Here is a 20,673-nt window from a genome sequence, read left to right on the forward strand (position 1 = left end):
CAAAACGGCCCCATCCTCTGCTGAAGATCAGGAATAAGAATCATAGAGTGATTTGGGTTGCAAGGGACCTTCAAAGACCATCTAAATCCATCCCTCCTGTCATGGGCAGGGAAAACTTCATGACTTCAAAGCCCCATCCAACATTACTGTGAACACTTCCAGTGATAAGTGACCCTATCCAAAGGAATGGTTTAGGAGGAAAGCCCAGCAACCCAAATCCAAAGGCAAGGTGTCACCTGGTAGGGCTGCAAGTGACCATCTCTGTTCAAATCAACACCAAAGGCCCCGTGCTGGGGTCCTGCCCATATCACCCTGTCCTCACCTGCTGCATCCTCAGCGAGTCCAGCTCTCGCTCCAGGCGTGTGCGCAGCCGCCGCTCCATCTGCTCCCTCTTCTCACAGGCTGCCTGCAGCTGTGTCAGTGCCTGCTGCAGCTTTTCCACCTTCTCCACGTAGGCCTGCTTCCTGCGTAGCTGTGGGGCACAGGGGTCAGCAGTCTGGAGGGCACTGTACCCCACCCCGGGCCACTGGGACCCCTGTGCACTTGCAGGCACACACTGAGCTTGAGCATGGCTTTGGTCATTTGTTTCCGAGAGTTTCTCTAGGGAAAGGATGGTGTCTCTTTGATGGCCAGGGAATGTGCACAGCAGGCACTGCTGGGGCACAGCTACCCTTTTTGGAAGGAATGCTGCCCCAGATCTTCCACCCTCTGGGGATCTGCTAACCATGAACCCCTCCAGGCCATTTCAAAGCAAGAGCTGTCATGGTGGTGGATACTCTTTGGGCAAACACACAGGACAGACCCAGTTAAGAGGAATCCCCATGGGTTTTACTGACTACTGACACTCAGCACACTGCCTGCACCCAGAGAGAGGGGTTCTTTCTTCACTCCTGCATATTTGCTTAACATGGTGGAACAAGCAGAGTACCAGCAGCCAGAAGCACTCCCACCTACTCTATCGTGCTCACAGGCTTGTCCATGGTAATCTGTAGATGGGATGGCCTGGCAGCTAAAGTCAGGCCCTCTTTACATCTATAATGCAATTACTGAAGAGCTAAACATGACACAAGGATTTTGCAATGCAGGGTTTTACAGCCAGAGATTGCTCAAGCAGCATACCCCAAAAGGGGTACGAATTCCTCTTCTGTCACCCTAAATCCATCCATGTCACAGGTAAAGCGAAATACAGGCTTGCTCACAGCAAAAGCATAGCTTGCTCTAAACAAACCTCCCTAAACCCTGGCACCAACAATTGGCAGAGTGACCTCCTTAGCCCTGCTGCAATCTAGGGTAATGCTTACAGCTCCCTGGACTTTCCCTGAAAATTAATGAGATTACAAACCCCACTAGTCTCTGGCAGCAGCATGAAGACTGCATTCCTTAGGAGCTCACGACTTGGCAAGACCCACACAGCAGAGGCTTCTTGCTGAAAGTGCTACTTTGGCAGTAGGAAGGTGTTTGTGTCACCTCCAGCCACACCAGCATGGATAGAGAGGGTTAGGGAGCTGCCCCAGGGTCTCTCTTTAGCAGCAGACCTCATCTGCACTCCCAGGTCCTGCCAAATGCTGCAGGGTCATCTGTATCACAGCAGCCACAACTTGGCTTTGGAGCAGCCCTCTAGGCCCCAGGGTTCACACTCACACACCTCTGCCCTTGTGGGTGAAGTGATGCTCACATGCCCACCACCGCCTTCGAAAGCAATTGTGCAGGAGATATGCAACAAGACAGTTCTCATATTCATAAGTTTATAGGGAGGTTCTCAAGCCAATTCTGACTTTTTTATTCTGCATGTAGATTCATAAATAAAACAAAAAAAATCACCAATGCATTTAAAACACAAAGTATAAAATGTTGTAATTCAAATTAATTTGGGCTGCCAGTGAAGCACGGATCTTAAGGGAAAGATGGCAAAAATCAGAGACATGTGATGCTAAGCTCTAACACCTAACACACCCAGACTCCAAAAAACCCCAAAACTGGAGAAGAACCAATCCATCCTCCTGCTGCATGGTAGGATCAACTGTACATAAAACCTGGCACATATCTGTATAAGCTGCTTACAAAATCACCCAGGGGTAGGAATTACAAGACCTATCCCTGCAAACTACTTCACAGCTTATTTTCCTTTACTGCCAGAAAACTTTTACCCTAATGCCTAATCTGGCTTTCTCTTATGCAATTTAAGTAAATTACTTCTTGCTCTGTTTCCAAACTGTGATCTACTAGAGCAAGAAGCATTTAATTAAACAATTCACTTCTTCACTAGATCAGCAAACTTGCCTGAACGCTGCCCTTGTCCTGAGGATTAGGAAAATAAAAATGAAGAAGAGCTAAGGCTAAAAGGGGATCATCCAAGCAAATAAATCTGAGTAAAGATGAGTGGGTCTTGGAAAAATATTCGGTCTATAAATGTAACTCCAGTTTGAACAATTGAATTCTACAGATATGAGATTTGAATGAAAGACTGTAAGAGACGGAGAATCCACTATCACTCTAAGTAGATTGTTTCAGTGTTAATTAACTCTGAATCTCTTAACTCTCTGTACTCTTAACTCTTTATTTTCAGCCTGATTTGCTCAGCTTCAGCCTCCAAACACTGCATCTCATAATTTCCTCTTATGTTAAATAGTAATGTTTAATCTCTCTACAGCAATCCTTTCTTCATCCATCCATGAATGGATGAAGGGAGAGCAGTGGATATTGCCTACTTTGACTGCAGCAGGGCTCACAATACTGTCTCTCACAACATCTTCATGGGTATACTCAGGAACCATGGGTGAGTGGACAGTGAGGATGATTAAGAATTGGCTGAACAGCAGATCCCAGGTGGCACGGGGTCTGGTTGGAGGCTTGTCACTGGTGGTGGCCCCCAAGGTTCAATATTGGGCTCAGCTTTGTAAACCTATGAACCAATGACTTGAGTGAAGGTGCAGATGGTTCCTCAGCAAGATACCTGCAGACACAAAGCTGGGAGGAGTGGCTGATACTCCAGAGGGCTGTGCAGCCCCCCATAAGGACCTCGACAGGCTGGAGAGATGGGCACAGAGGAACCTTCTGAAATTTAACAGGGGAAAATGCAGAGCCCTGCACCTGGGGAGAAATAAGCCCATCCAGTACAGGATGGGAGCTGACCTGCTGGAAATCAGCTCAGCAGAGAAGGAGGAAGCTCTGAGGGTTCTTTACTATGTGGGTGACCAAGCACTGGAACAGATTGACCAGAGAGGTTATGGAGCCTCCCTCACTGCAGATAATCAAGAACCATCTGGACACAATCCTGTGCCATGTGCTCTAGGATGACACTGCTTGAGCAGGGAGGTTGCAGCAGAAGACCCACTGTTGTCCCTTCCAATCGTAACCATTCAGTGATTCATGTTCATGTGTACAGACAGAAGCTCAGACAACTTTTCACTGTAATTCTTCCCAGCAAAGAACAGCTTCTGGACCCCAAATAAATCGTACAGCTGCTTTCTGAGCTCTCTCCAATTATTCAGTATTCTATTCAAAGCATGGAACAGACACATGATTCCAGTAGCAGTCTGCTAAATGACATGTGGTAATAATACCACCTACACATTTTGAATTAAATCCTTCTACTAGCAGGCACCCAGGATAATGCAGATTTATATAGAACACTATATTATGTTAATTCAACTTAGTAGCTACTGCTTATTTCTCAAGGCTTGATTTAAAATGCTGTTAAATACATGCTGGTGGTAGAAGAAATCTGGGCAGATTTACAAAGCAGTGTATGAGCTAGAGCTCTGTTAACAATAATAACAGTCATTTTGATTTGACTGAATTTCTGTTTTCCTCAATATATTGTAGTAAGTATATTGGCTTAAAATGAAGGTTTAACACTGCAGCTTATCTTCTGCATGTGTCTAATTAAGATCCAGAAACACTGGAGACTGTTTAAAAGGTGCTCTGGTTCAGCCATGAAACAGGACAAAAGGGAAAGTGAATGCTGGAGCTTGGGCACGTACTGGCAGCCTCAGATTAACTGCACTTCACCCAAGCTGCCTGGCACGGCCTTGAACAATTAAAACACAGCAGCTGGGCTAAAATCCATTTGAAGTGCCCCTAGAATGAAAAAAGAAGCTAAAAGTTACCAGATCAACATGGGTTTGTCAGGCTGAGGACTCTGATATACTCTGGCAAATACCAAGGCATCACTTTCATATGTCACCTCTGCCTACCATGCCCAAGGCAGGAGATTACCACCTCTGTAACACCTACAGTGCCCCAGGCAGGAATTTACCACCTCCATAACGCCTGCCATGCCCTAGGCAGGTTAGGAGCTCCCTAGAGGAGAATATCTAACCCCTACTTAGCTCTACCAGTCCACAATCCAGGATCCAGCAGAGGCACATTTCTGTTGAAGGAGTAGACTAAAACCTGACTACTGCCAAGCTCTTAGAGCCCTAAGGCTGCAAACATATTTACTACAGCACAGCAGGCACAAGGTAGGTTCTTGAATCACCTGCCTGGAGATCACTCTATAAATGCTTCTGCCTTCACTAGTCTCTACTCAGTAAGTCAATATTACCTGCCAGTACCACACTGACAGTCTGTGGACCAGACACAAGCTAAACACTATTTCTTCCCATCCCCTGCATGATGCCATGAGTATAGAAGCAGGCATTGCCACCTAATTATTCCTTTATTCAGCCCTTTGTAATGAAATGCAAATAGAAAACCTCAGGTTGCCTTTCAGCCAAAGAGTGTCAAGTGAATTATGTACAGATTAAAGATATGCTGGCTCCTTGCAGCTACCCCAAAGGGACTGCCCCAAACACACACAGATGGTGAGCAGGCTTTAGTCTAACTAATAAAGGAACTGTTAAACTTAATGTGATCCTCTTCTTGCTGCTGAGTGAAACCATCCAAGGAAATGGAGTTTTTAAAATGTTTCCAAACAGGGAGTCAGAATGGGCCATTGGTCAGGTACAAACCAGCAATGCCTTCAGCACTCACATACAGCACTTTAAATCTTCCAGACTCTTAAGTAACTACTGGTTAGCCTAACAGGGAGTCTACATTGTAATTTCACTGTCAATAAAAAACATTCAAAAATCACAGAGGTCAATTCTCCCTTCATCTTTCCAAGACAATGAATGGCACATAAGTTAACTGCAAGTATTTGGGAAAGGCTTTCTCTGCTCCCCACAAGACCCCTTGCATCCCTGCTCCTCTGGCCAGCCCTGGGGAAGGTGCAGATGGAAAATGAGGCTCTGAAGGGGAACAGAGCTGACCAAGTTCCTGCCCACAGTCTGTCCCAGAGCCTGAACCTCTACCCAATCTGCTAGGGCAGAGGTTCATCAACTGCCTTCCTGTCACCAGTGACCTGACCATTAGGCAGTAAAGATCACGTTCCTTTTACATCCCATAAAACATGCTCCCTCTGTTGGTCCCAGGAATAGAGATTTTAGGGGTCTGAAAAGGCCTGTTTTGACAGCTTTACCCGATCTGCTAGCATGCATAGACTTTCAACTAGTTACTAGATCCACACCTCCTGACTTGAAGGTCCTTAAGGAATACAATAAATTGACACTTTCTTCACTGGTAATGGAGAACTGATAATGCCACTCTTAGATATAGTTAAAACTGAACATTATTTCCACTATGAATTTGTCTAGTTTCAGCTTCCAACTACTAGGTATTGTTCTGTCTGCCAGTTTAAAGAATGCCCTGTGCATGGGATTTTGCTTCCTATCTGAATACCTATTTTTATTATCAGGCTTATACGATTACTTAATGGGATTTTTGCACTTCTTGGGTCTCACAGTATGATAGGTTCTCTTCAGCTCTCAAATAAAACCTGCAGCTCTAAATCCTGGTCAGTCAGTCTGCTTCCAGCCAGATCAGCCAGACATTTTAAGATGTGAAGTCACCGAGTCCTGCACTGCTTTGTGCATCTCAAAAGCTTCCTGGTATTCTTTGGTGAGAAATGGGATGCACTAACACCACGTCTCTATCACAGTCTCAGGCCAGCGAGTAGTCAGTTTCTTGTTCAACTTTTCTATTAAATCCTATCATTACCTCAGCCACCAGCTACTGGAATTTAATCTTGTTCCTGATTACATGCTGAAGGCTTTGCTCTAGATACATCTATGGTCTCCTTTGCCTGCTTGTTCGGCTCAGCATTGTGTAACTACACATTTTCTCTATAAAAGGGCTGATGGGGAAACAGGAAGACCTAGCACCCTGTGCATAGAAGAGAATCAGGACTTGGATAGAGAAAGATCTAACCATGAGCCATGTCTATCCTCAGAGCACAGAAATATTGTCCATGCCTCACCTCCTCTTCCAGCTTGATAACCTTGGCTTGTGCATTGTTTAGGGCCTGGTCAAGGATTTCAATGTGCCTCCGCTGGTCCTCATTGGCTGAACGCACAGCTGCCAGCTCCATCTCCAACTTTTCCTTCTCCTTCAAGTTCTCTTTGTCTGAAAGAAAGACAAGAGCCACTCCATGAGGACAGCTCACAGGCCCCAGGCCACACACCAGAGGAAAGCTGTCACCTCCCTAGAAAAACAAAAATTATGAAAAGCAGCAGGGAGTAGAGCCTTTATAACACAGTGCTGAGACACAGCGGGCAAAGAGCTTCCACTGCCAGGGCTGAGCCCCTCAGTGCCCAGCCTTACACCAGCAGCAGAGACCAGAGGCAGCTTGGGCTGCATCTGCACCGGCAGAGCTTGTGGCCCCCAGCACTGCCTCACAGCTTTCCATTCTGCTGAACTGCTAGCACATCCCACAGAAGCATTTTGGCTTGTTCCAACTACCCCTTTTTTACACAATACCCTACACTAAGAGTTCCTTATAGCTGCCAGTTTCAATTCTGCTGCCTTCTGTAAGAAGAAACCTCAGCCCCATGGATGTGGGCTGTGCTGTGCCTTGTGCTTTTTATTTGCAAAGATGGAGATCACTACACACAAAATTTGAAGAAGCCAAATAGTAAACACAAATCTGTGCTGGACAGCCTGAAAATGGAAAGAGGGGAAAACAGTAACAAAGAATATGAGAGGAGGCCTCTGTACAGGCTTCCTCTGACCATGCAGAGAGAAGGGAGGTTGTGGGAACCATTGCAGGCCTATGGGGGCCCTGGGTGACCTTCCAGACCTGCAGGATTTAAGGATCTAGTGACCAGTGCTCCCTTCTGTTAAGCATTACAAGTGAGACTAAAGCATGTAGATAACCTCTGTGCTGAAAAATCATCCCTTTTTTGGGTAAGATTTAAAACAACATTAAAAAAATAAACAACTGGCTAAATTCAGTCAGCTCTGCTCACATCTTTGTCTTCAGCAACAAATTGCAGGCCCACCATTGACTTTGCTGGCAAGCTGCCTGGGGAAATGCTTGGCTCCATCTGCTTCTGCCCTGACAATGCTGAGAAGCCATTTCTGGGAACACGAGTGTCACAGGCCAATCACTGGATCCCTGATGTCAGAACACAAACAGTTAATGACTGGAGTGAGCAGGGGATCGAGGTTTCTTTCAGTGACATCTGAAATTTCAAATCTGGCCTTTGTTCTAAATGACAACAAAAATAGATACTTGGAAAGCCTCCAGGAAGGAAAACTTCCTCCAAAAATTTATTTGGCATCAATTAAATGTTGTTTTGATTTTTGATTTTTAAAACATGGCATTACATAATTTATTATTTTTTAATTGAAGTGAAAAGCTGCTTCAAAAACACTGAAACATGGGAAACCTGCCCCTAGCATCCAGCCCATGCCACCCAAATGTGGCCACTCAAGCTGGAAGCCCAATCATCCACCTTCCCCCAAGCATGGTCAGAAAACTTCTCAGGGCCAAAGCCATTCCATTTGGGACCTGAACTACCCCCAGCAGGGCCACATTCTTCCTTAATGTCAGGTGGGATGAGAATAAGTTTAATTCATGCACCATCAGCAGGTGCCTGCAGCAAGGTGAGATGGACACAAGCTGAGCCATGTGTACAAGGCAAAAGTGGGCAAGGTGAGCTCAAACCCACACACCTGTCTTCTCATTTATCCTAAAAGGAGGATCTCAGCACCTCATAAAAACTGCTGGCAGCAATACCATCGTGCTGGCCACTGCAAAGCCCACAGGTAAAGCCCAGTGAGTGCTGTGGACACCGCACCACTGACTGCCACCATGAGCCATCCTGGGATGATGGTGGCCTTCCTCTTCCCTTGTTGGCAAGGGATTTTATATTAGACATGCAGACCTCTTCCTTCAATGCAAAAATATTTACTTCAATCAGATTAGCCAGAAGGAATATTAGTATGTATTGTAGAAAAGTGTAAATCTGGGCAAATTATCAGGGAGCTAATGTCATGAGAGGGTGAGGAAGCTGGAAGATGAGTGCTATTTCAGCCCTTCACTCCACCACCTCATGCTGGGACCACACATGCTCTGCTCTGGATTTGAAGCCCATGTTTCATGTTACACATGGGAATAACACATATCAAAACAGAACTTGGGATCCTCATTCTCAACTTCCATTCATGGAACGTGAAGTCCTCGGCCTACCCTGTTGCATTGTGCTTTCTATCCTGCCAGAAGAGGACAAATTATACACAAATACACAAAATAATCACTACTAGAAAGCTGGCAAGAAAAATTTCCTGAACACCTCTCAACACTTCTCCATGTCAGCTTCATCCTGTAAAATCCTAGAGGTACATTTTGTAAGTTCTTTACTGCAATAATTTTTAGTGATGAAGGACTTAGTTGAACATGCCTTAAATTCTCTTCAAGTGCAAACTAAGCATCCTTAAAGACTAAAAACACTGTTTTACTGCACTACCCTTGCATACACCTTTTTAACTACAGGACTCTAATTAATAACTATTTCTATGTTCTGTGGGTCACTGCCATACCCCATTACAGAACCGTTCCCAAAAGACTTCACTGCTGCTCACAGCTGTAATCTCACAGCTTTCTACAGACTCCACACACTGTGGATATTACACTTGTATTCCAGCTGGGTAGAGGAAAGGGAATGAAGAAAGGAGGCTGCTTCAGTGCTTCTCAAACAGGCTTTCTGACTTGTCAGGCTGGACAAGTGCATCAAAAGCAGACAAGTATTGAATCTGCTTTGAAATGGAAACTTTAGACAAAAAGATACAGGCATGAGATGACACAGATTCCATGTAACTCAGATGCCTTAGCACACATTACATCTGAGTATCAACTTATTTGACCAATTTAATGACCATCTCAATACATCCCATGCTGATTTTTGCCTTGCTCTGATGTTGCAACATGGACATATTTTAAAGACAGTCCTTGCTACTATAAAATGACCACTGCTGGCAGAGGAAAATATATCAAATTACAGCAGCCAGAGACTAATTTGGCTGCAGGAGATTTCCTGCAAACACCAGTGGCTCCCATAGCACATCCCTTGCAGCACTTCCAACAATTTCTCTTATGCAGGTTTTCATTTCCCAGTGGTGGCTGTTCACTCACAGCTGTTAATTCCACAGATGCCTCCCAGTGACCATGCCTTTCCTCAGTGAAACCTGAGGGACTTCATTAGCCTCTCGTCACTCCTGCAGCTCCTGACATGGCAAGTGTGTGGAGGAGCTCTGCCACGCACCGTCCCTGGTCACAGGTGTACGCCATGACAGCTACTGCCAGTCACCCTCGGACCAGCTGACGCACCAGGGTGGGGCACGAGAGTCACCTCTCCTGCTCACCTAGATCAAGCTGTGTCCCCGCCAACTCCAGTGGCCCAACCTTCCCAAACAGCCATGGCTGTGAGACAGGGGATCAAGAGCAGGATGGGCCCTCACGCTCCGTCAGCCTCCCCAGACTGACTGTCAGAAGGAATCAGAAATGAGGACAGGACCTTGTTGCCTGCTCCAAAGACCTTTCAGCAGCTGGTATCCACCCCATAATAATAAGCAAAATAAAATAATCAGTATTTACACCAAGGAGTCAAACAGGAGAAGGTTTCCCACAGCTTTACTAAATTCTCTACACATTAAATAGGGTCAGGTTGCCAGACCCAGACATTTCCCTCCAGAGGAGTGGCAGAGCTACTGTCCCTCTGTCTACCTGCCCAAGCCTCACTGAGTCCTCTGCAGCTGTGGTTTGATGCTGACAAAGCTGGGCCAAAGGAGGCCTGGAGCAGCAATGCAGATTATTTCCTGATTATTTCCGGTCTGGAAATGGGAACATTTCTTTGCCTGGAATATTTGGGACAGAGATATATGCACAAGTTCATGGCGCATGAACTGAACACTCCCACGAAGTGTAAGGCTCTATCAACACACTGCTAGAACTGTCCCTGTATCCCCACTAACAGATGCAGAGCCATGTGGGTGCGCACAGACCTCAATCTGTCTCAGACACCTGAAAAAACAGTGCTCCCACGGTTCAGAAATCCCAAAAAAACACACAGAATTCTCACACTCCTCCAAAACATATTTTTCCCAAGATATGAGGATAATAAGCTGCATTGTAAGCTTTCTCTCAGCCCTAGGCCCTTGAAACCAGCCTTAATCTTCCTGCCTCTTCCTTTCCACAGCATCTCTCAGCCTCCTCCTAAGCGTCTCTTCTCTTGCCTGTATGGGCCCATATGCCTTCATCAGTTGCTGCTTCATGGTTTTCCTTAAAAAAACCCTTTTCCCTCCCAAAACATCACATAATTATCTTTTAACTAATGTGGTGTGGGTATTTTCCAGCCCTGCCTAGCACTCAACACTTAGAGGCACGTGGCCTGGCTTTGTCTATTATAATTGCAAAGAATAAGATTTTTTTGTCACCTGCAGTCTCCATCTCAGAGCGCATGACTGACCTGCACTGTTGCACTGCTTATGGAAAGCTCTACAAGGAACTGATCCTTGAACATCCTGCATTGCCAGATTTTTTTTCAGGGAGTTTTTCCCAATACTGGAGTTTTACCATAAAAAAAAACCCCTGGTATGCAGTATTACCAGCCTCAAGAATCTTATCTTTCTTTCTTCAGCTCATCACCAAAGTGGCTTAAAAATGACAACTTTTAGGAAACTGTGGATGTTAGAGTCTTCTTACATAATTTGGGCCATGTTTCCCAGCTGTCTTCCAAAAACATACGGACTAGAAATCTGCTTTTGCTTTCCTAGTGAAAATTTAGATTTGCATTTACTAATCTGCATTTACTTAATAACCTGCTACTCTTAGGAATAAAACCAAAACATCACCTTCACAACAAACCTTTTTTTCTTCTTCTAAAATGAGTATTTCAATCTCAATGTATATAAAATAGCTAAAAGTCAGTTTCCTTCTTCTCAGTTTTCTGCCTGTGCATCCTATTAAAAGACATGAGGAAGATACAAACTGTGCTTGCAAAAACCCCCAGGTCAGCAGTGAGGTACAACCGAACCCCAGTCATGGTCTGCCCCAGTGGAAGACTCAGACACACACAAACATCAGGGTATAAATACAGTCAGCAACAGAGGATTTCCAAGCAGAACCTTTTATGGACTCTGAGAGGGGTGTCTGTTAGGCAGACACTCTGATATCGAGGTCAGTACTGTGCATGTCACAGCAGCCCAAAGAACATGACTGAAGAGGACCTGCTTCACATGTGCCCATTTTTCTATTCTTGGAAGCACTCTGCATTGCATTAGTAACATTTAGCTCGCTGGCCTAGCCAGGAGACACTCCAAGCATCCAGACCTTCTTACATGACAGGATCTGAAAAGCTATATTTGTTTGTAAGCTGTGAATTGATTGCAGCAATATGCTGAGTGCACAGCACCAAGTTTCACTGCTAGATATTTATCACTAGAAGCACAGAGCATGTTTATGCACTGGAAAAGAACTCACACCGAGTCCATCCCAGGGATTTAACTCCTCCTTGTAGCTAACAGCATATAGCAACACTGCCAGGCTGTCTCTTCATGAAGAGAGAAGATCCCAGTTTCCAATTTCTACTGAGCAGCTTATGCCATCTAATTCTTCCTAAGGATGACAAGATTTATACAGCAATGCTATTTCCTTAAAAGATCATCCCACTGGATTTGCAGCAGTATCTACACACCTTTATGCCATTTGCTAATACAGCAGAGCTAATGCGTCATGGAAAAGATCACTGGATTCTTTTCTGGTTTGTGCACACGTGTACCAAACAATCAGCTGTGCTGGCACCATTGCTGCTGGTGGGAGCCAGGAGAAGGCTCTCCAGCATTTGGAGCAGCTGCTGGACATTGCAGGGCTGGTGGTGAGGCATGTGGAATAGTACCAAACTCTGCAATGCTAATGGAGGTGGATGGTTCTCCACTGCAGTTGCAGCTCATCTTCCAAGGAAGCTCTTGATGCAATAAAACAGAAGGATGAGCTGTACACAGCAATGAGCTTCCCTGGGATTTCAGCTGACAAGATACTGCACAGCTTCCAGGTGACCAAGCCCTTCTGAAAGCATGCTGAAGATGCTTAGGATATGACAGAAGCCACACACTGCCACACAGCATCCAGGTTGGATGGTCACACACACATCAGTGCATGGCAAGGAAACCAGCAGCACTATGGCCAGTCATTATGGGGGCCTACAGTGCATTGGGAATGGATGCTTCCATAGCAATAGAAGCTGTAAAATCTTTGTCACTTCAGTCCTTAGTAAAAAGCACGGTTGAACTCTGCTCTTTCTGCTGTTAGTCAAACCATGGCACTGACAACTGAGCAGAGCAGAGCTCGTTCTGAGCTTTTCCCAGCCAAGAGAAGAATCTGGCTCCTCTAAAAAGCATGCATCTTTAGAGATTATCTCTGCAAGCAACACTTCACAATTTCAGATAAATATTTATCAAAAATAAGCTAAGTTGTGTTACCATTAACTCCCACTGCTTGATTCTGGTGCTCAGAGAGAAAAAACCCTACCCTAAACAATCCAGTCTGCAGCTTAAACAAGACTGTGTGATGAATTAGCTGAGTAAAACCAAGCCACAAGCAGGATAACAATTAATAGCAGAGTATTCACCTCCACTCCACTATATGTGTGCATGTATATATGCATATATATATATATATATATATATATATATATATATATATCTGTATCTTCCAAACAGATGAGCACAGTACTCACTCTGAGTGGCATAAAGGCCCTCTGTTGCCTTATCCTCGTGCCCATCAAAGTCTCTGCTGGCCAGCTGCCTATTGGCTGTCTCCAGTCGTTCTGCAAAAAACAGGAAATACTTCAAGTATAAATATATGTATATAAAATTGTAGGCCAACCAAGAAAATAAGATGCATGCCAGCAGAGAAGTATAAATAGACTCTCTGAAGGAGGATATTAAAATGGAGGCTGACACATACATAAAAGATGAGGCCTTTGACCTCTTCCATGAAGCTGTGTTATTCAGATTCACAGAAACTGGGGGGAAAGTCTCGGCCATTCACAGCTGACATGTCCAGGCAATCATCTCTCACACTACTCAAAATGCACAAGGCATCTGCAATCTGAATTACCCAGCTGTGTAAGGAGATGGCTGCTTTCCTGCAGTGAAGAGCTGCCCCCAGAACAGCAAGACATCCTGGGGAACGGGAGCCCCCAGCCCAGTGACACCACTCCTTGGGGGTGCCCTGGGAAAGAAGGCATTTTTTTCAGCCAAAGACAGCTTCCCCTGGAAAGGTCCTGCCTTCAGAAACTTCCCCACCTCAAAAAGACAGTGTGACCCATTTACACCATTGCAAAAAACATAAGTCAGCTTGAAAAAGGCACCTCACTGCAGGAGCAGTGAGTACCAAAGTATCCCCCATCAGGAACCTGGATGGGAAATAGTTACCCAACGTATCCTCCATTTCCCTTCTCAAAAGGATACACCTTCAATTTTAAGTTTTTTTTAAAAATGAGATAACCCTGGATACTAGCTACTGGCCTGTGAAGGCACTGACCTCAGAGATTTTTGAGTAACACAGTATTGTTCTACATTACAATTTGCTCTTCAGCTCTTTAGGAGTGGGCAGGTTTGAGACACCAGGATACTGTGACTGGTGGCTTTGCTGTTAAACCCATATTTTCAAGTGCTAAACACAAAGGCACCATCTGGAGCTGATTCTTACACTGTGCCAGAAGTTTTTTTTGCCACCAGGAGGGTGACAACAGTTTTGTCTAATGCCAGTGAGCAGGGCCTTACTTCTCATGATGTGTATCTACATATTGTAGAAAGCCACTCCTCTAAAGCCTGCTGCTCTGGAGCTTGTAAATGAAACACCATGTCAACCAAAGGGTGAAAAAACCACAAGTAACTGGAACATACCACGGAGATCCCTGTTGAAGTCATGAAGTCTCCTAATTTCTCCTTCGAGTTTGTTTCTCATTGCTTTGTCCAGGGACTCCCTCTTAGTGGTGGTCTTTACCAAACCCTCATAAGCTTCTGAAATCCTCTGAATCTCAATTTCAAACTGAAAGAAGAGAGAGTTTCTGTTAAAGCCCTGCAGGAATGTGTCCCGTTCCAGCACCTGCCCAGCACATTCCAATAACACAAGGGGTCAGGGCAATGCTCATGTCAAGTGTCACACCAGCCACCAACTCTGCAATGACCAATCTCCCTGGCAGGCAATGGCATGAAGCCCCAGCAGTGCTCATGGCTCCTGCAGTGGGGATCCCTGTAAAAACACCGTGGGGCAGCTCACCATGTCACAACACCCCAGGACACCCCGTTGGCAGCTCCCAAAAAACCTTGAGGTGGGCTAAACTTGATGGAACTGCTTGGTTGCCTTTGGTCTATGACCAAGGTGACTGCTTTAATGCCACCCAAGAGGAGAAAAAACAAGAAACGGTGTACTTGTGTGGGCTGTATTCTCTCCTAGGAAGGGTGTAGGAGGCAACATTTATTGTTCAACAGGTCCCTGATCCAGAACTTATCTCTGAGCTCTGAATGCCACCAAGAGTATTTTAGGCTCAGCTCTGCTATCATGTCACTTTTAAAATACTGTGATCCATTCCTTTCCATCCTTGACTAAAGACGGCTTTATACAAGAGAAACTCTCTATAACAGACAGAACCAATTGCTTTGGGTTTTCAATCTCCCTAATTTCATCTCCTTGAAATCTGGTGAACTGCAAGCAGGGTATGCAGAGAAATCCCTTAGTGGTGAACTTGCATCTTAAGACCTGAGCCCAAAAGACTGACAGAATAATAGTCCTGGGTAGAGTTTTGCTGTTCAGCTCAATCCATCAAACTCTTTCCATAAGATAATGTCATGTTAAGTGATACGGCTTTAGTAAAATTATTGCTGCAGAGATGATCAATGCTGATGTGTTCCTGCATGCCTTACCTTTGTGTTTGTGGAGAAATGCTTGATAATGTGCACAGGATGGAAAACCAAAAGACATACATAGTCTCCCACGTACCTTTCTAAATCTAGTGCTTTTTTGGCCTCTTGAGTCACAGGTGGGACAGATTCATGATTTTTAAAGCCAGGGTGCAAGCTCACCTCTCCTTGCTGAAGAGTCAGGTCCCTCTCAGTAAGCTTCAGGCATGATTTTCCAGCTGCAGCACTTGCAGAATGAAAGCTCCAGGGACACTAGAGCTGTTACCCCACTGGCTGTGTAGGAACCCACAGCAAGGCTCCAGCAGCTTGGACATGCACGTCCTACAATGCTGGAGCCACTCTGTCAAGATACAGCCCATGGGCAGGCAGCACCTCCAAACCACGCACCAAGGAAAGCTTGGCAGAGCCATGATGGGGAAACCTGATTACCTTCTCCAATTTCTGTTTCCAGCTTGTTCACAAGCACAAAAGCTGAAACAAGTGGGGAGATTCAGACTAGCATGAGAAGGCGTTTCTTTCCCGAGTGGGTGGTCAAACCCTGGAAAAGGTTTCCTAGAGAGGTGGTTGATGCCCCCAGCCTTTCAGTGCTTTAGAGGCATATGAACAATGCCCTTAGCAAGATGCTTTAATTTGATTCTCTCTGAATTGTTTAGGGAGTTGGTAAGCTACTATCTGCAGGAGAAGATGCTCTCTCCAGACAGCTCCTTCCACAGCAGAGCAGATTTGCCAGCACAAAAGTGGCTTTCCACAGCCTAACAGTCTGGCCCAATGCAGCTGGTTACCACAAGGGCTCTGCTTGGCCTTCTATATGCTGATATTTCCCAAAACACCAACATCACCACACCATCTGCAGCCCTAGTGGCAAAAAACTTGCTGTACCAAGTGCTCCATCAGCACTGGGCAAAATTAAAGGAGAGCAGAAGAACAGCCATAAATTGTGTTGGCGTTTCTCAGCAGCTCTGGGATTTCCTTCTCCTTCTTCTACGGAGGAAAAAGAAAACAATTTAGCCTCTTCTCTGCCTGGTAGCTCCTGGAGCCAACCCACTCAAACAACCCACACATGTAGCACAGGGAAGAGCCAGCCCAGCCTGGCAATTAACCTTCAGCAAGGTAACACTACTCAGAAAAGGGAAAATCATGCAAAAAGCTCAAAATTAAATGCACACAATTCCTCTTCCAACTCTTTTTAGGTAAGAAAACGAGGCAACTCACCAAACAGCGCAGGGACTCAACACCACCTTGTACCTCTCTACAACAACTGAGAATGTGACAACTCTCAGAACTGATCTGTTTGTACAAATACCCAGGGAGTCCTACAAGTCAGGCTGACTTTCTCCAACTTCTTTTCCTATTCTGTAATAAATAAAAGTGATGGGAAGGTGGTCCTACCTAGAGTAAAATTGTTACCCACAAACAAGAAGTACTCCTTCCTGACCTTTCCACTTGCAACAAGAGGGAAGAATTTTCACATCCAAAGTACATAATTTAACTCAATCACATTTTCAGAGGCAATGTTTGTGGGAACCGAGGAAGACCTGCCCTGACCTTGTGTTCAAACACAGCAAAAGCAGCATGGGAGGGATACCATGTGTTAGAGATTTGGTTTCCTGAAGAAGGAATGTACTTGAGTATGTGTTTCACTTTAATACTCCGCTTACATTCCCCCAAAGTCAATGGGACTCAAGTCCACACTTTATTGACTGAAGTGAAACTCCAGCCCATGCTTGAATACCTTTTTGTTGGTGTCTGATGCAATAGACTTGCGGGGCATCCAAGATAAAGAGAGAACCATTTCCAAGGCTGAAAGAAACTGGAATATTTATGGGGCATTACACTTAAATACCTTTTACTGAACAACGCAGCTTTTGTAAAATTAATAGCTGGAATAGTTCTTTTTGCCCACAAAGGCCACAGGAAGTCAGTATTAATGTTTTGGCAGATTTCTTCATGAATAGTTAATGTTGCTGTGAAATTTTTTTTTAACTAAGTTTAGGAGATTCTGGGAATAAACTAAACTCATCTTGTTGCAGAGAAGGAGGCAGAAAGGACAGCAGCTACAAAACACTTGGTCTTTTTTCTAATCTGTTTGAACAGATTGTCACAAATTTCTCCCAAAGTGGAGGCTGGGACATGGTCTCTAAGAGCTGCTTCTTCTATGAAGGGTCTTGTCTCCAAGAACACCCTGATCCACCCAGTATACAAAAAAAATTGAGCTCCTATATAGACTCCTAAATTCAGAAAGAAAAGACCTGCAGTCTAAGCTCATTTGTGTATAAGTGGTGGGAAGACATAGATGAAATAGTATTACAGGGTCCTAAATAAGTTATTTGGTCCAAGCCCTTGGGACCCAAAGCCAGCAGATCTCGGGAGCATCTCTGATTTGCCTTTAGTGAGTCTCAGTTTTAAACAATTTCTACTTCACTTGACACAACTCTTCATCTTCTCACCCCAGGCAGTGTGCAAGACATCACCTTTCTCTCCTGAAAAAACCTGCATATTTATAGAAAAGAGTATGCAGGATCTCTCAGAAAAAAATGGGTTTCAAGCAAAATCTTTATCAAATAGTTCTTTCAGATAAAGGGACAGTGGTTTTAGAACCAACATGTTCAAATGGATGTCTAACAGCAGTTCTTAGAAACTCGAGGAGCAGTAACTGAAAGCCTCTAAGACAATCCAGTTCATTCATTTCATAACAATGGACAACCCCACTGGTCACTGTTACACTTCTGAAGAGTGTGGAGCACCACACCAGCTTATTGTGGTGGACAAGACGGCTTAGGATAGATGAGAATGTTCTCTTCATATGGCTCTCATCAGCATCTCTAACCCCTGTGCAGATGGTACAGGACCCTGCTGCACCAGGAACATATTGCCCATGGGAGACTTCCAGGGAAAGCACCAGTGAGGCCAGAATGGAAAATGGAAGGGGAAAATATCCAGTTGAGAGATATGTGATGGACTGCCCTGTTTCATCCTAAAGGCAGTAGAGCCCACAAGGCACAGGATTACCCATCTGTGAGACCACCATGGAGAGGCAGTAGTTAGAAGTAGTGGTGCATCCCCACTGCAGTGACACAACCCTGAAGAACAGCTGCCCAAAGGCAGAAGCAGCAAGATGGTGTTCCTGGCAGGCTCCATCCCAATCTCTACACCTACCTTCTGCAGCTTGTCTGCCTTCTCGTAGTACCCCTCCAGCTCCTGCCGCAGCACGTGGTTCTCCTCAGAGAGCATCTCTACCATCTGCTGCGCCCGCTCCACGATGGCAAAGGCGTCCGGCGTCAGCTGCTGGCCCGGCAGCGTCGGGGTCTGGGCAGCCACAGGGGCCGGCAGCGGGGGCAAGGAGCCTGGGAGCAGAGGGCCAGCGGTGGCCTGCGAGGACATGGGGCTGTGCTGCTGGGCCGGCGGCGGCGGGAAGGGCGGCTGGCATTGTCGGCTGTGGGAAAGCACACATGGGGGAAGTGTTAGAGCCACATGCCCTCAAAATGCTTACGGGAGCTTTCACCTAATGACTGCATGGTTTATTAACAGTGTTCTAACTGGACAGTCACGACTCCTAAATGCCAACAATCGCAGCAGAGACTGGGTAAATTGTCTCCTTGCCTGCTCTTGACAGTGACATACATGCCTGGTATGAGCGCATAAAGGAAGCACTGACTCAAAACCAGCATTTTTGCCTAGGTGTGCAGCTAATACTTCAGCAGCCACCAGCCTCTTCCTGCCTCCCCTTCCCACAAACATCATGGCTGAGAAGCATAAGCTGGCAGGCTTGAAGAAAACGCAAGGGATGCATTACTCACCCTTTGAACACCATTCCCCACCCAGAGCAAGACCAGTGGATCAGCAGAGCTGGGAGGCAAGAGGAAGTGATGTGAGCAAAGCAGCATCCCTGAGAGGGTTTAGCAAGTGGAATAGGAAGTGCTGCTGCAGAACTGCTGGAAGCACAGCCCTATTCAATCACAGTGAGCCATTAAAGCCATCTTCCAGCGGGAGACCTCATTGTGTCGTTCCCCGATTAAGGACATCTATCACTCACCAAACTCATACCAGGGAAGAATAAGAAGTGAGCTGGTAGTGGATCTGCTTGTGAGCTAGGCTTGCTGCCAGCAGGCAGCTCTTTAATACACCTGAATCATAATTTGCAGTGGCTGGAAGATAATCCAGGAGGATGTCTCAGCAGTGAGGGTAAGCCTGCAGCTGACAGCCAGGAGGGATCAGAGTCCCTCACCCAACCCATCTCCATCCCTCCATCCACTGCACAGGCAGCCCTTGAAGCCTCAGTCACGGGAAGCAGTCCCAGGCAAAATCTCACTGTGCACAGGCTGAGCCACTTCTCAGCCCTAATGCCAAAGTTCTGAAATTTCTACATTGATCTTGCTAAAGAGACTCAAGCCAGACCATGTGGCACCTCAGTGTCAGGGCCCAGTCTGGCTGGAAAATAAGTTGGCTGCTAGACCCCACCTGAAGTCTGCAATCAAGCACCTCCTGGATTTATATTTTAATGTAAACACAAGCTATTAGGCTTGCTGTTGATATCATTACCTTTATTTCTGTACCCTACACACAGCACAAGACATAATGAACACAGATATTTACTCCACTGGGCCTCAAAGAACCATGAATGCTTTTTCTCAGACAGACAATTTTGTGCTATATAAATACATAGTAATTATGGTTATTGTTGTCTTCAGCACCTACACAGCTTCTCAAAATAGGATTTTCAAAAGCCTTCAGTGTTGGCCTAATTCTACTGACAATAACCCACCACTTCCTTCAACTGCAGCAGAACAAAGCTGAAAAGTGAAGGCAATTTTAAAATCCTGCCCTAGAAAATGAACAGCACTGCTCTAACAAACTTGTCACTGCCAAGCCACACGACAGCAAAGAAAGCCAGCAATTCAGCCTTAATCTTCTGTCCAAACTAGAGTGAAAGCAAATCTGCAGGCCCCCAGACACAGCACACACAGTCCCACACTCTCATCCCAGCTTTGCCCAATGTATCCACACCGGCACAGAAAGGTACTGAAGTGGAGGAAACACTGAACACAAGTAACTGCTAACTTGGTCAGAAGTACAGACCAGTGCCTCTGGGAAGAAGATCCCAGCAGAGCTTCATGCAGCTAGCATTGAGGAAAGCTGTGCTGAGCTCAGTCTGGCCTTGAGATGGCTTTTACCTGCCTAGCATAGACATGCTCTAAGGCTGTGTCTCTCCTGTAAATTAAATATCCACAGGGGCAGCTCAAAACCACAGGAGAGGGGTCATTCCCTCTGGGCAGTTGCCAGGACCAGAAGGGTTTGCTCTCAGTCCCAGGCATATTAGCTCTCTGGCAGAGGTGCAGGCTAATTACTAAGGAGCTAAATGTCTACTGAAAGACAGGAAGCCAGGGAGGTGCTGTATGATACTTCACAAAAAAAAAACCAAAAACACTC

The 20,673-nt window shown here is 45.6% G+C and overlaps 1 protein-coding gene across 2 annotated transcripts in view; it reads right to left on the reverse strand.

The window, feature by feature from the left end:
- The window catches only part of AMOTL1 (angiomotin like 1), a 54,760-nt gene that overhangs the window by 11,059 nt on the left and 23,028 nt on the right, over positions 1 to 20,673 (reverse strand). For both annotated transcript variants that reach the window (XM_039718489.1, XM_039718490.1), the window contains 5 exons: positions 18,403 to 18,679; positions 14,230 to 14,374; positions 13,056 to 13,145; positions 6,299 to 6,444; positions 323 to 472 (listed from right to left, as the gene is read on the reverse strand). In XM_039718489.1, the coding sequence (XP_039574423.1) occupies positions 323 to 472; positions 6,299 to 6,444; positions 13,056 to 13,145; positions 14,230 to 14,374; positions 18,403 to 18,679 (808 nt within the window). The remainder of the gene's footprint in view (positions 1 to 322; positions 473 to 6,298; positions 6,445 to 13,055; positions 13,146 to 14,229; positions 14,375 to 18,402; positions 18,680 to 20,673) is intronic.

The sequence above is a fragment of the Passer montanus genome, unplaced genomic scaffold (assembly GCF_014805655.1).
Source record: "Passer montanus isolate IOZ18808 unplaced genomic scaffold, ASM1480565v1 scaffold4, whole genome shotgun sequence".
Lineage (NCBI taxonomy): Eukaryota > Metazoa > Chordata > Aves > Passeriformes > Passeridae > Passer > Passer montanus.